This window comes from Brachyhypopomus gauderio, unplaced genomic scaffold, assembly GCF_052324685.1.
Source record: "Brachyhypopomus gauderio isolate BG-103 unplaced genomic scaffold, BGAUD_0.2 sc47, whole genome shotgun sequence".
In the NCBI taxonomy this organism is placed as follows: Eukaryota; Metazoa; Chordata; class Actinopteri; order Gymnotiformes; family Hypopomidae; genus Brachyhypopomus; species Brachyhypopomus gauderio.
In genome coordinates, this window is record NW_027506873.1 from 293,740 (window position 1) to 308,781 (window position 15,042).

The 15,042-nt window shown below is 42.9% G+C and overlaps 1 protein-coding gene across 12 annotated transcripts in view; it reads left to right on the forward strand.

The window, feature by feature from the left end:
• Positions 1-15,042, forward strand: part of LOC143487555 (3',5'-cyclic-AMP phosphodiesterase 4D-like) — a 198,722-nt gene that overhangs the window by 172,653 nt on the left and 11,027 nt on the right. For all 12 annotated transcript variants that reach the window (XM_076986556.1, XM_076986561.1, XM_076986565.1 and 9 more), the window contains 2 exons: positions 2,741-2,834; positions 2,956-3,131. In XM_076986556.1, coding sequence (XP_076842671.1) covers positions 2,741-2,834; positions 2,956-3,131 — 270 coding nt within the window. The remainder of the gene's footprint in view (positions 1-2,740; positions 2,835-2,955; positions 3,132-15,042) is intronic.

Sequence of the window (15,042 nt, forward strand, 5' to 3'; positions counted from 1 at the left end):
TTCCAATATTACCAAAACACAGTGAATCATTCCTGCTTGTAATGGAAAACACAAACCACTGACTTGGCAAATCCTTTTGACCTCATTATTTTCAGCTATTCAGTTCTAGCATACAGCATGCTGCAATAAAATGTTCAATTAAATTCATGCTCTTCCTTTCAAGTTTTAGTGCAACAATGTGTTAGGTACAACAGCCAGCCTCCATCACAAAATAAAAACTACTCAGCAACCCTCATTGGCAGAGGCCAAACGCAAATCTATTTTTGCCACACCCCTATTGTTCTTAAGCTTTTATCACTTGTATGTTCAGTAACTGAAATGCACTATTTGCTTAGATGGCTGCACTGTGCATCTCTTCTTACTTTCCATCAGGCTTTCTTACTTTGCATAAGAACATAATGTGATGCACAAGGTAACAGAAGATGCCTGTTCATCTTCTCAGCTGTCCTGAGGCCATGCCATACTGTGCCATCCTTGGCTTAATATTCAAATATTCAAATTCTTAATATTCAAACGATGGAACAATAAAGCTGGCCGTTAGAAGGTATGCTAATGAGGGTCCTTCATTTGCTTGTCAAATGAGCTCATCTGTGTTTGCAACACGTGAAAGGCTTGTGGACAGGCTAGATGAACTCCAGCTGGGTTTTGCTGTCACCATACAAATGAAGCAAGGCTGCCTCTGACACTCCACTTTCATTGTACTGCCCCTGTTGGCAAAAGAGAGGAAGGGTTTACCGATTTGGCTTTTTTGCTGGATCGCGGAGATGGATCATGCGCTTGTCACCCAGGATTACCCATGGCTTCATAGTTTACAGGCAGCAGCATAGATTATGCTTGTAGGCGGCCACATTATACGAAGAATAGATTACACAATATGTGTATAAGCCATTGGCTGCCTGTTGGTGAGGACAGGAGTGAAGTGTCTCGTGCATGCGTGGATGAGCTGGAACAGAGCGAACACATGTCCCTAAGGGTTCACTCCTCCATTAGCATGCCCCGCCCCTCTGCTCTGTCTGAAATCAGCCCTGATTGGCTGACTAGTGGGCCAGGTCTACGGGTGCACTCCCTTATTTGGAAAGTGCTGTCTGGTCCACAAGCCCAACGTCCTTTCTCTCGTATCCAGGAGAGCAAACATGCGTCTGAGCAGCCTACGCACTGTCCTTTCATTTGATCTGATCTGGGGTCAGCTGACGTCATCCCAGCAGCATCCGTCCTGAGCTGAGATCAGGAACAACTGCTGATTCGTGATCAGGCTGGATAAGCAGGAGGTTTTTTTTCTTACACACTTCGTATGTGTCTCGCCTGGTGGCTTTGCAAAAATGCCTGAAGCTAATTACTTATGCTCTGTATCATGGGGATATATAAAGGTATAGTGTAATGCTTTTTCTGTGTTTTCTGTGGGTGTGCCATTGTACGGAAAATGATTAAGAATCTTGTTTTTCAGCTGTGAACAATGCTGAAAAGCTCTTGATTCAGTTAATGGTGTCAGTGGATTCAGATACTGTATATATGAAACAGTTGTGCCAGTGGATTCAGATATATGGTATGATGGATACAGTTAGTGGTGTTAGTGGATTCAGATATATGGTATGATGGATACAGTTAGTGGTGTTAGTGGATTCAGATATATGATATGTTGTCTAAGAGTGGGAGTTATATCTCTCTGTGTTGACACGTGATGTTTTGTAGTTGCAGTAGACATGCATAGGTATGAAAACTCGAGGAAATCACTACTCGGCTATGCTGGCTGAGGAGCACAGGGAATTGTGGGAAATCCAGCATGTATGCATTTTGGAGGAGTGTGTTTGGAGCTTCACCTTGATGGGGCTTGGTTTTAAAATCTGTTACTGAGCATCTGTCAGGTGACAGATCATTTTTCACTGGTAATTTTGAAAGCATTGATTATGTGATCTAATATTTGTCACCGTAGCTGACCCATTAATAACTGGGCTACATATACCAGTAGACTTCTGTCACTCTAATACAGTAATGTAAAATGTTTTAACAAACAAAAACAATACACTGCATCGTGTTCATTATTTATTCAATATCATTTAATTAGTTCTAGTGAATTAGGAATTAATTAAATTCAAAAACTTGTATTGTGATGTATACAGAACTATGTAGAATTCAATGGCTTGATAATCCCCTCACCTCACCTCATCCTCTCACCTTACCCCCTCAACTGACCACCTCACCTCATCCTCTCACTTCTCATCACCTCACCTCATCCTCTCACCTCACCCACTAACCTCCTCACCTCACCCACTAACCTCCTCACCTCACCCCCTCACCTCACCCACTAACCCCCTCACCTCACCTCACCCCCTCACCTCACCCACTAACCTCCTCACCTCACCTCACCCCCTCACCTTATCACCTCACCTCACCCCCCAACTCACCTCATCCTCTCACCTCACCCACTAACCTCCTCACCTCACCCCCTCACCTCACCCACTAACCACCTCACCTCACCCCCTCACCTCACCCACTAACCTCCTCACCTCACCTCACCCCCTCACCTCACCCACTAACCTCCTCACCTCACCTTATCACCTCACCTCACCCCCCAACTCACCTCACCCACTAACCCCCTCACCTCACCTCACCCCCTCACCTCACCCACTAACCTCCTCACCTCACCTCACCCCCTCACCTCACCCACTAACCTCCTCACCTCACCTCACCCCCTCACCTTATCCTCTCACCTCACCTGACCTACTTCGTGTTTACACCGCAGTTCAAGAGGATGTTGAACAGGGAGCTGACCCACCTGTCTGAAATGAGCCGGTCTGGCAACCAGGTCTCTGAGTTCATCTCCAACACCTTCCTGGGTAATTGCACCAAACAGATCAGTGATCAGACATTTGTGTACACTTACAATATTCCTCACTGAGGAGGCCAGCCAGTGTGTATCATTATGGTGCTGATTGGCCTGGTCTCTCTGGCTCGCAGACAAGCAGCATGATGTGGAGATGCCGTCACCCCACATGCAGAAGGAGAAGGAGAAGAAAAAGAAGCCCATGTCACAGATCAGCGGCGTGAAGAAACTAATGCACAGCACCAGCCTCAGCAACTCCAACATCCCTCGCTTCGGCGTCAAGACAGACACAGAAGACTCCTTAGCCAAGGTAAGCCAGGGGAAAGGGACGGGATCACCAGTGCCTTTAGCTAATAACTGCTGTTCATTTACAGATCAACTGGTATGACCAAATTCTGATCAGACCTGATTATATGCTGCAGCATTATAGAGTCAAAGTCAAATCTATTTACTGCATATAGCGCTTTTTACAATACATGTTGTCACAAAGCAGCTTTACAATTGTATGGGTCCAGATCCCTAATGAGCAAGCCAAAGGTGACAGTGGCTGTAACGAATGGAGGACACAGAGAGAAAAAGTGCAGTGCTCTTTATTTGGCAGATAGATATAACCAGAGAATGCAAGATGTTAATGCAGAGTTTATCTAATGCCGTTTGCTGGGAGTGGTCAATCCGGTCCGAGGTCGTAACGAGAAGGCAGAGTCAGTACGGTACCTGAGGGCAGGAGACGGGGTCGAGGGAACAGGCAGAGGTTGGTACACAGGAGAAACAGCAGAGTAGAATAACGCTCGGTATGCAACATAGTTGGCAATACTTCGTGACTAGGTGTTGAGACGACGGTGGATATGAATGCCTGGAATGTGGGCATGGTGATGAGGAACAGCTGATTCCTAATGGCTATCAAGTGTTATTCCTGACAGTGGCAAGGAAAAACTCCCTATGATGGTGGGGATTAGGAAGAAGCCTCAGGAGGAAAAAGACTCAAAAGGGAACCCATCCTCCATTGGGCGGCCCGTTAGCACAGGTCCGTATTTGTGGACAAAATGTGATTCTACAGTTATAGTTGTGGTTCTAGTTTCCTGGCCAAGTAGTCACAGTCCCTTCAGTGCAGATGGTGAGCCTCAGGTAGAAGCTGGCATCAGCACATCCTCTTGCAGCAATGGCACATCCAACCCCGGCATCAGTACATCCACGGGCAAGCCACACCATATCCTAGGTGCTTGTAGGTGCTTGCATGCAATCGTCTTAGGTAGAAGCATGCAAAAAGATAGACAATACAGGTGCCAGTGTAATGCCGCGAGAGTGGGATTAATATGATTGAATTTTCTAGCCTTAGTTAGGACAGCATTTTATACAAGTTGTAGCTTTTTTATGGACTGTTTAGAGCACCCAATTAGAAGACCATGACAGTAGTCCAATCTTGACGAGACAAAAGAATGGACCAGTTTCTCTCCATCAGCTAATAAAAGAAAGTGTCTCAGCTTGGCGATATTACGTTATCATCAACATGCAGATGACACACAACTTTACATTTCTCTAGAACCTAAAGCCCTAAAATCAATTTGCTCACTGTTTGACTGCATAGGTGATGTACAGACATGGATGTCTGACAATTTTCTGCAATTAAATGCAGAGAAGAGATTCTTGTTCTTGATAGTGATTCACAAAGGAATGATGTCCAGACTTACTTAAATCAAATGAATCTGAATGCCAAACTACATGTTATGAATCTGGGTGTCACCTTTGATAATGAGGTCAGCTTCAAATCACACATCATGACTACATGCAAGACAGTTTATTTTCACCTTCGAAACATAGCTAAGGTCCGAGATATGCTCTTTCCTGCTGACAGTGACAAACTTGTCCATGCATTTATCACATCAAGGCTAGATTATTTATTTATTTATTTATTTATTTATTTTATTTATTTAGCTGACGCTTTTATCCAAAGCGACTTACAATACTACAAAATAGTAGTTACAATGAAATTCAGACTTGGCATAAAATGGATGATGGTGCAGTGGAGTGTTTAAGGTCGCTAGAGCAGGTGCTCACTGAAGAGCTCAGTTTTTAGGAGTTTCTTAAAGCAACTGAGAGACTGCCCTGCTCTGATGGTCGAAGGCAGTTTATTCCACCATCCGGGAACTACAGAGTGGTGTGACATGTGCCCGTTTTGGATAGTTAAAAACCAGATGAGCTGCTGCATTCTGGACCATCTGTAGTGGTTTTATGGTGCAAGCTGGCAGGCCTGTTAGTACAGCATTGCAATAATCAAGGCATGAGATTACCACAGCTTGTACCATGTTGCGTTAAAAATGGTCTGATCTGTCTGATATTATAGAGTGCATAGCGGCAAGACCGTGCAACATTAGCCACATGATGAGTGAATGAAAGCTGGTCATCAAGCATAACCCCAAGGTTCCTCACAACCTTTGATGGAGAAAGAGAGGTAGAATCAATCTTCAAGGTGAGGTTGTGCTGAACGGACTGTTTTGCAGGGAGCACCAGTAGTTCAGTCTTTGAGAGGTTAAGTTGGAGGTGATGTATCTTCATCCATGAGGATATGTCTAAAAGGCAATTGGATATCCGCGCCGAGATCAATGAATCGTCAGGCGGGAATGACAGATAAAGCTGAGTATCATCAGCGAAGCAATGGTAAGAAAAACCATGCGAGCGGATAACTGAACCCAGCGAGTTGCTGTAAATGGAAAAAAGAAGGGGTCCCAATACCGATCCTTGGGGCACTCCAGTGGACAGAGAGTGCTTAGAGGACAGTTGCCCCAGCCATGATACCTTGAAAGAACGCTCAGTAAGGTAGGACCTGAACCAAGATAGTGGTGTATCCGAGATTCCCATATTTGAGAGCATAGATAAAAGGAGGTCATGGTTGACTGTGTCGAAAGCTGCTGATAGGTCCAGCAGTATGAGCACTGAGGACTGTCCAGTAGCTCTGGCAGTATTCAAGGCTTCAGTGACGGACAACAGAGCCGTTTCAGTGGAATGCCCTTTTTTAAAGCCAGATTGGTTTGGATCCAGGTAAGCATTCTGGGTTAGGAAATCAGAGACTTGATTGTACACTGCCCTTTCTATGAATTTGGAAAGGAAGGGTAGTAATGACACTGGCCGATAGTTATCTACCTGAGCAGGGTTAAGAGAAGGTTTTTTAAGTAAGGGTGTTACCTGGGCCTGTTTGAAGGCAGACGGAAACTCACCACTGGAAAGTGAGGTGTTGATCATATGTGTAATAGCCGGAATAATAGTAGGTGCAATAGTTAGTAGAAGATCCGTGGGAATTGATGATTACTGGAACGCTGTTCTATCTGCTCTTCCAAAGAGCTCTATTTCTCATCTACAGCGAGTTCAGTACGCTGCTGCAAGGGTTCTGACCCACAGGAGAAAGAGAGCTCATATTACACCTGCACTCCACTCACTGCACTGGTTACCTGTCAGCTTTAGAATAGATTTTAAGGTTCTAGTGATGGTTTTTAAATGTCTTCATGGTCTTGCTCCTCTTTATCTCAGTGAAATGATGATTAGATATGGTCCAGTCAGGTCTGTCAGGTCTTCAAACAGTAATCTACTGGTGATTCCTAAAAGCCAATTAAAGATTGGCGAGGGTGCTGTTAGCCACTATGGCCCAAAGCTCTGGAACTCTCTTCCTGAAGAGCTCAGAGGCATTTCATCTCTGCATAGCTTCAAGAAGAGTCTCAAAACCTTCCTGTTTAGATCTGCTTTTAGTTAAGAAACTCTGTTCTAATCATTTTAATAGTTTTCCAGATTATTATTATATTATTTACTTTACTTTTTTTTTTACATTATTTTATTTAGTTCAATTTAATTATTTTAATATTTATTTTATTACATTATTATTTTATTATTTGTCATTATTTTATTATGTTTGTTTCTTTTTTATCTTTAAATTTCTTTAAACATTTTCTTTTTGTCTTATCTTTGTGACGGGCAGGGTGAGCGAAACAAAAAGGAAGCGATCACGCCAAGTCTCAGGGTAAATGTATGGTTTAATAGAAAAGTGTGCAAACCAAAAACCTGTGACATGATCCAAATGAAGGATATAATGACCAGCGGTCAACTGGTACAAAGACAAGACATATATAGACAAACAAACGACCCTCAGGTGAGACGGATCGCGGACTTCGCCCACCTGAGGGACGAACACAACACAACAACAAAAACTGCCGCTGTAGACGGAGGCAACCAATAGGGGGCCCGCCGTACCGTGACAATCATTGCTTCCTTTAATGTTTCTTTTTATTTATTCTGTAAAGCACTTTGAGTTGCATGTATGTATGAAAGGTGCTATACAAATAAAGATTATTATTATTATTATTATTATTATTATTATTATTATTACGTAAATGGAAAAAGGCAGCCTTAGTGATATTGCATACATGTGTGTCAAATGAAACATCCGAATCAATAGTGACATGATCCAAATCAATAGTGACACCTAAGCTTTTTGCAGTAGATTTAGGTGTTACTGAAAAACCATCTAGGGTAAGGGGAATAGGGGTGATAGGGGTACGGCGTTTAGTATGCATGTGGAGGGCTTAGCAGATTCTACCAATGAAATAAGCTCCTCACGACCAATTGGGGAAAAGGACTCTGTTGTGTGTTTGCTTTACTTCTACAATTTGACTTGACACTCTGAATAAAATCAACATACGGTTTATTGAATACAACTAACGTGCCGCCATTCTCCACGTGTTCCTTCTTGTTCCTCTGCACATACTCTACTAACCGTCACGTGATCAATACACAACATCCCCCCTTTCTTTAGAATGAAAGTTACTCTCTTATATAGTCCACTAAACATGTAACTCTTTCTATTAACTTATCACAACCTTTTTGGCAACAAGGTTAACTATCACCTATTACAAAAGATAGTTTTATGTAACTATACTCCTTTCAGCAACCATAAATGCATTATTGTGTAATTTTAACACAAAATCTCTGAGTCTCTGAGGTGTCTATTTGGCCCTCTGGGGTCTGGTTAATAATGACATTTCCAGCCCCACTGAGTCCTCAGCGTGAGAAAGAGCGATCGCGTTGCCGAGATGAGCTTATCGTACACTACAGTCCACTACACTCCACTACACTCCACAATCTTCGCAGTTTCAGATTCGTTTGGTTACTTATTCGCAGCTCCTTATTCGGCGGCTGAAGTTGGTTCCTTATTCAAAAAGGGTGTGTTCACGATGCATGATTGCTGCGCACTTTGTTTAAAAGAGATAGATTAAACAAACGAGCATAGGGGCAAATATTTAAGAGGTTATTGTTTCCCATACTGATTTTGTGAATGTAGAAAAAAAATATATATAATGAAAGCATTCCTTATGTAAAATGGTTTCAACATATTCTTAGATTTGAAAACTAAAAACACAGAAATGCTGATCTAGAACACAAATTAATTGGAAGAAGAAATACCAGCACACAATGGCATATTGAGCAGTGGGCATATAGGTGAACGAATTTAAAGGGGTAGGTTCAGAGGCTTATTGAAGGCCTTATTGATAGTGGGCCAGAGAAATAACAAATGCATCATGAAGAACAGGTCACTCCTTAAGAGAGGAACCTGATTTTATTCTCATTAATTTTTAATTAATGATCCAACATCATTTTATACCTCAAATCTATCTGGAAACACAGCATATTGAGTAGGTAAGCGCACAGAAAGCGCACTGAAATGATTCAGAGGGGCAAGTTCAGAGGCCTGCTGTATGCCTATAATGCGTTGGGCCAGACACCTAACTTTGGCCTGGCCCAGCATCATTTTATGCCTCAAATCTAACAGGAAACATGAAATATTGAGTAAAGTGCACAGGTGAAATGGTTCAGAGGGGCAAGCTCAGAGGCCTGCTGTATGCCTGTAAGGTCCTGGTCCAGGCAAACCTCAAAACTCAACGGAACCATTTCCACGTGCACTTTTTAGCGCACATGGAACACTTAATTATTAAAAAAATTACAAGCACATGTTGAATAAAATTTGACTTTTATTTGTAACATTCTCTAAACGTGAGTTTTCAATGGAAAAAAAGTCACACCACCACCACCACCACTGATAAAATCCATATCCAATATTAACTATATACAGTCATTTTTAAGTCCTTCAGTTAACTGGCCTACAATAACAATATAGGCCTACAATTAGGTGTGTTGTCATTACATGAATGCAGATGGGCATTTTTCACAGGTAATGGGGAACTTCCCGTTTCTTCTTTCACAAACGAATGTGTTAATTTATGTTGCCTAACAAAAAGTTAATTATTTGTATGTGGTCGTCCTCACGTAATCTATCATTGATTTGGGCTAGAGCGACTAGTTTATCAGGAGACCAGTTGGCTAAAAATGCTTAGTAGTTTGGTGCTGTATGAGACATTTTACTGCACAACAAAATTATTTCACGTTGGGCTTAGAGGGCAAACAGTACGATTTTACTTGATGTTTATGTGACCTGGCTGGTGGGGTACGGGAGAAGAAGTCTATCTGTGACCGTGTGTGCTGTCGTGAAGACGCTTCCTTCACTTCGCTGAACTGAACTGCTGCTGCAGCGCATCTGGTGTTAAAGGAAGAGAGAGGTCGGGTGTGTGCGAGGTGGTGGCGCATTTCAGGGCATTGTTTTTAATCGCTCAGGTTTTCAAAAGATCATTTCAAACTGACCTCAGTAAAATGATAATAATAATAATAATAATAATATTAATAATTATTATTAAAAAACGAAGTTTCAAAAGGGCACTTTCGTTGATAAAGGGCAGAGTTGGTGGTGCTTTAGCACCACCTGATGTCTATGTGTGCACGCCACTGCTCAATTATTTTAAATAAAATACACACTGGCTATACGAAGTTCACCTCTGACCACGACTTTGCAGTATTACAGCAGTATTATGTCTAAATATCTAGTTAGGACAAAACTAGAGTGCTCAATGAACTAAGTTATAATCACTGTAACTCCGGAATATCATCTGTAGCGTTTTTATGCGTGTGCAAACGAGGGGAGTCGGAATTTGGAACAACACATTTGTTTGGAAAAAATTCTCCGTCATGCCTGCTGCTTGCATGAGTTAAATGAAAATGAGCACTTTCTTCTTTGATTTACAACTTTGTCCTACCACCTGATTAACTTTCTGTTCCACCCCTGACGGGTGAAGAAACATCTACAGAAAAGCCACACCTCATTATAAGTCGCATGGTTCAAAGCGTGAGGGAATAAGTAGCGGTTTATAATCTGGAAAATACGGGTAGCAATCGCGGGGGCTCCGCTCTTCAGCGCTGTTTGCAGGGTTCATCCACCTTTACAAGGTAGAATTCAAGCACATGTACAACACTTTTTAGGTCCGTTTTCAATATTGTCCAGCACCTTCAGCTTAATTAAGTTAAGCACGTAGTCGTCTGTAACTGCACCAGCCTCAATTTGTCCAATTAGACTGTTTATTTCCTCTTTTATTCTGTTGTGAAAAGACATTTCTGCTGCTTTCAAGTCCAACTACGAGCGATTGCTTCTGACTGGAGTCTAAGCCCCGCCCCAAATTCAGGCGAGCGTTCCTATTGGACAGTGATTAGATTTCATTCTGGCATGAATACAGCTTCGCAGAGACACACAGTGGAATACAATGACGTTCAGTCGATTGCATTTCAAGGTGGCTTCTGGCACGATTTCAGCGTTTCTTTCTTTAAATACAAATCAACACACACTGGAGATTTTACTTTTCATTGTGGCATGTTTTCATCACATCAGTGTTTAAATCAATCTCGTGATCATTACATTTAAAGGAGACATTTATGTCTGAAATACCGTACGGTGAAAAGCAATACCTATGTGCCGTGATTACATTTCGAGCTGTATTATATTCAATTCTGGCACAAATTCAGCATTTTGGTTTTGAATGCTAATTCTTGTGTATTGTTTTTCAATAAAGAGATAAAGTGTAGCGATTACATTTCGAATTGGCACTGTTTCCTCTCCATAGGCAGCAGCAGAGGCGGGACGCGACCAGAGCATGCGCAGTTTTCTCATGAGACATCCTGATCGCTTGACCCGGTGACCACGCCAGCTATTATGTTTATAATTGTAATGAGTAACTATAGAGCACGTAAAAAATGTATCGGAGTAAAAAGTATTAACCTAATGGAAAATATGTAGTGAAGTAAAAGTGGAAGAAGGAGAAAAAATACTCCAGTAAAGTACAGATACATTACAGTAGTCAAAGTCAAATTTATTTATATAGCGCTTTTCACAACACATGTTGTCACAAAGTAGCTTTACAATCGTATGGGTCCAGATCCCTAATGAGCAAGCCAAAGGCGACAGTGGCGAGGAAAAACTCCCTATAGGGTGGGGATTAGGAAGAAACCTCGGGAGGACCAAGACTCAAAAGGGAACCCATCCTCCATTGGGCGGCCCGTTAACACAAGTCCGTGGTTGCAGGGTGGTTTCAAAGTTCCACAGCAACAGTCAAGGCTCCTGTTCCCCGGCCAAGCAGCCTCAGTCCCCTCGGTGCAGGCGGTGGGCCTCAGGCGGGCCAGCATCAGCACGACCCCTCGTGGCAAAGGCACATCCAACCCCGGCATTGGCACATCCACCGGCAAGCCAGACCATCCTCCAGGTGCCTGCAGGTGCCTGTATGCAATCGTCTTGGGTGGAGGCATGCAAGAAGATAGAAATACAGACTGAGTGGACATGAATTTAAACCACCATTAATTTAAATGTACATAGCTCACGTGCCAGTGATGAGCATGTGGCTCCGGCAGGCTAATCTATAGCAGCATAACTAAAGGGAGGGGTTCAGAGGTGACCACAGGCATGAGGGCTCACTGAGACATTGCTTTCCAGTCAAGTCATTGTCACAAATAGAGTGATGCCATGACACAGCTGGATGACAGCATCAACATCTCAGATCACCAGAAATCTCAATGTCTGGGGCCCCCCAAGCCCCTACACCTTACAAGGGGAATATTAGCTAAAGGCTTGATTAAATAGGTGAGTCTTAAGTCTAGATTTAAAGATTGGAACTGTGTCTGAATCTCGGATTGGAGCTGGAAGGCTATTCCATAATTTGGGGGCTTTAAAGGAGAAAGCTCTGCCTCCGGCTGTAGTCTTACAAATTTTTGGAACTAGGAGAAATCCAGCATTTTGGGAGCGCAAAGGGCGAGATGGGTTGTAGTAAGCAATGAGTTCACTCAGATATTGCGGGGCGAGACCATTTAACGCCTTATAGGTTAACAGAAGAACTTTAAATTCAATGCGATATTTAATCGGAAGCCAGTGTAATGCGGCGAGAGTGGGACTAATATGATCGAATTTCCTGGCCTTAGGACTCGAGCTGCAGCATTTTGTACAAGTTGTAGCTTCTTTATGGACTGTTTAGAGCATCCAATTAGAAGACTATTACAGTAGTCCAATCTCGACGAGACAAAAGCATGGACCAGTTTCTCTGCGTCAGCTAATGAAAGTAAGTGTCTTAGCTTGGCAATATTACGTTTGGAAATGGAAAAAGGCAGCCTTAGTGACATTGCATACATTTCCGTCAAATGAAAGATCAGAATCAATAGTGACACCTAAACTTTTTGCAGTAGATTAATACCTGACAGATCGGTATACCCGTATGACCTGAACCAGGACAGTGCTTGACCTCTTATGCCAATGAGTGTCTCCAGCCTGTTTAGTAGAATATTATGATCAATGGTGTCAAAAGCAGCACTGAGGTCTAGCAGTATGAGAAAAGAAACGTGTCCTTTATCAGAGGAAATTAAGAGATTGTTCAGTCTTTTAGTCAGTGCCGTTTCAGTGCTGTGATGGGGTCTAACTCAAGACTGAAATAACTAAGACATGTTCTGTCTGTAAGAATGAATGAAGTTGCGAATAAACTTTTTCTCTAACATTTTGGATACGAATGACAGATTAGTAATTGGCCTATAGACAGATCCTGGGGGTTAAGACCAGGTTTTTTAATTAGCGGCTTGATGACCGCAAGTTTAAATGAACTGGGCACATAGCCCAGGCTCAGAGAATAGTTTATTATAGTAAGCAACGGTTCTACATTGCTATGCAGTAATTCTTTAAGTAGATGTGTTGATACAGCATCTAGTATGCATGTGGAGGGTTTAGCAGATTTCACCAGTGAAATAAGCTCCTCACGACCAATTGGGGAGAAGGACTCTAACAGGGCATCAGAGCTGACCAGACAGCTGTCAAGGTGCATTGGAATATTGACAGGCTCTGAGATAGCACTACTAATTTTTTCCCTAATTTTATCAATCTTATCATTAAAGAACTTCATAAAATTGTTACTGCTACACTCTAGTGGAATTAGAGAATTGATTTGTTCGTGACTCCTCGTAAGGCTGGAAACAGTTTTAAAAAGGAGTCCTAAATTGTTTTTATGTTTTTATATTAAGGCCGATAAGTATAAGGACTTTGCCGTATGGAGGGCATGCTTATATTCAATAAGGCTGCTTTTCCATGATAGTCTATACACTTCTAATTTTGAATTTCGCCATTTACGCTCCAGGATCCGCGTGGCTCGTTTGAGACTACGCTTGTGCTCATTGTACCATGGTGCTATTCTTCTCTCAGTGACTCTCTTATATCGTAGCAATAGTGAAGTAGTTCTACTTCGTTACTATACATCTCTGCAAGTAACCGGTAGTCCATGTCTACTAAATATAGTTTCAAGACAATCAATTATTTTCTCAGTGGTTGTGGACATTAAAACTTCACACTCATAGTAGCGACTGTAATAGTCTATTACCACAAGGATAGAGTGGTGTGTGTGTGTGCACTTGGTTCTACTACTCTCTTGGTTTTGACGCAGTGTGTACTTATTGGTACACCCAACGTTACATGCATGGCCTTGCCTTGCGCGCGCCCTTTCCATTGTCTCATAATCAGGTCGTTATCTGGTGCACTTTTTCCCAAAAGGCTGAGATTGTTCTATCTTTAAATCTTCTATCTATCAGGATCTGTGGGATCCTGTGGACATTTTATTGTGAAAAGTGGAATCCTGTGGGCACTGTATTTTGAATAGTTGGATCCTGTGAGCATTTTAAGTAGTGGAATCGTGCACATTTTGTTTTATTTTTGTAATGCTGGGTGCAGGAGGCAGACACCACGACATATACGGTGCACAAGTAACATTTATTAATAACAACACAAGTAAGCTCTGTGCGGAGCGCAAGCAGCACACACACACACACACACACTCACGCTGACACGTAGCTTCAGACCAGGGGTCTCCAACACATCGCTCGCGAGCTACCAGTAGCTCGCCACCCCTTTCCGAGTAGTTCGCCAAAGGGCCAATGAATTACATATAAATTTGTAAACCTAATTGGTCCCATCGAGAAATCTACTTAAATTTATGTCCAATCAAAATTCACAGTTGTCCCTCCTCTTCTAACACTAAATGATTATTTGCCAATTATACAACAGTTAGTTCACAATCCGACTGGTTGAGAAGTGTTCTAACTCTGCAGATATGTGTGATAACAGCACGGTATTCTCATTCTCTGTATCACTCCGCGGACGCGTTGTCAAGTAACGGCATGTACATACGATAACACACTCCCTCTCGTGTTCTATTGCTCAATTAGCTGTCAATCAAAAAGTTAGGCTTTCGTCAATATTGAATAAACCAGGGGTCACCCACGTCATGAGTCGCCCGCGGGCTTGTTTTAAAAATAGCTCACTATAGCGCCATGCACCAAAGCGCTGCATCGTTTATGTTTTTGCTACTATTATAGATTGTCCGCGGTTGCTAGCGGTCTTCCCGCTTAGCAACTGACACTCGCACACGCAACTTTCGTTCGCCACCCCCCCATCCCCCCCGCGCGCTCAACAACTTTCGTTCGCCACCACCCCCCCACCCCGGTAGCCCACCGCAATAACTGGTATCCAAGAAGTAGCTCCCAGTTCCAAAAAGGTTGGAGACCCCTGCTTTAGACAAAGACGAGCACAAGACACTGTGCGAACGCACATTATATAGGTGATTAACACAGACCCTCGTGATCTCGAGACAAGGCACAGGTGATACTACGAACACGCTCACGGACAACCCACACCCACGGAAGTACTAATATGGACACAACAGCACGCAGACAACGTAGCGGCACGCCCACAGGGAAGGGTCCGGGACTGTCACCGTAACAGAACCCCCCGCCAGGGGCTCGCTACTCCCGGAGCGTCCCGCGCAGCTGGAAAGCCCCGA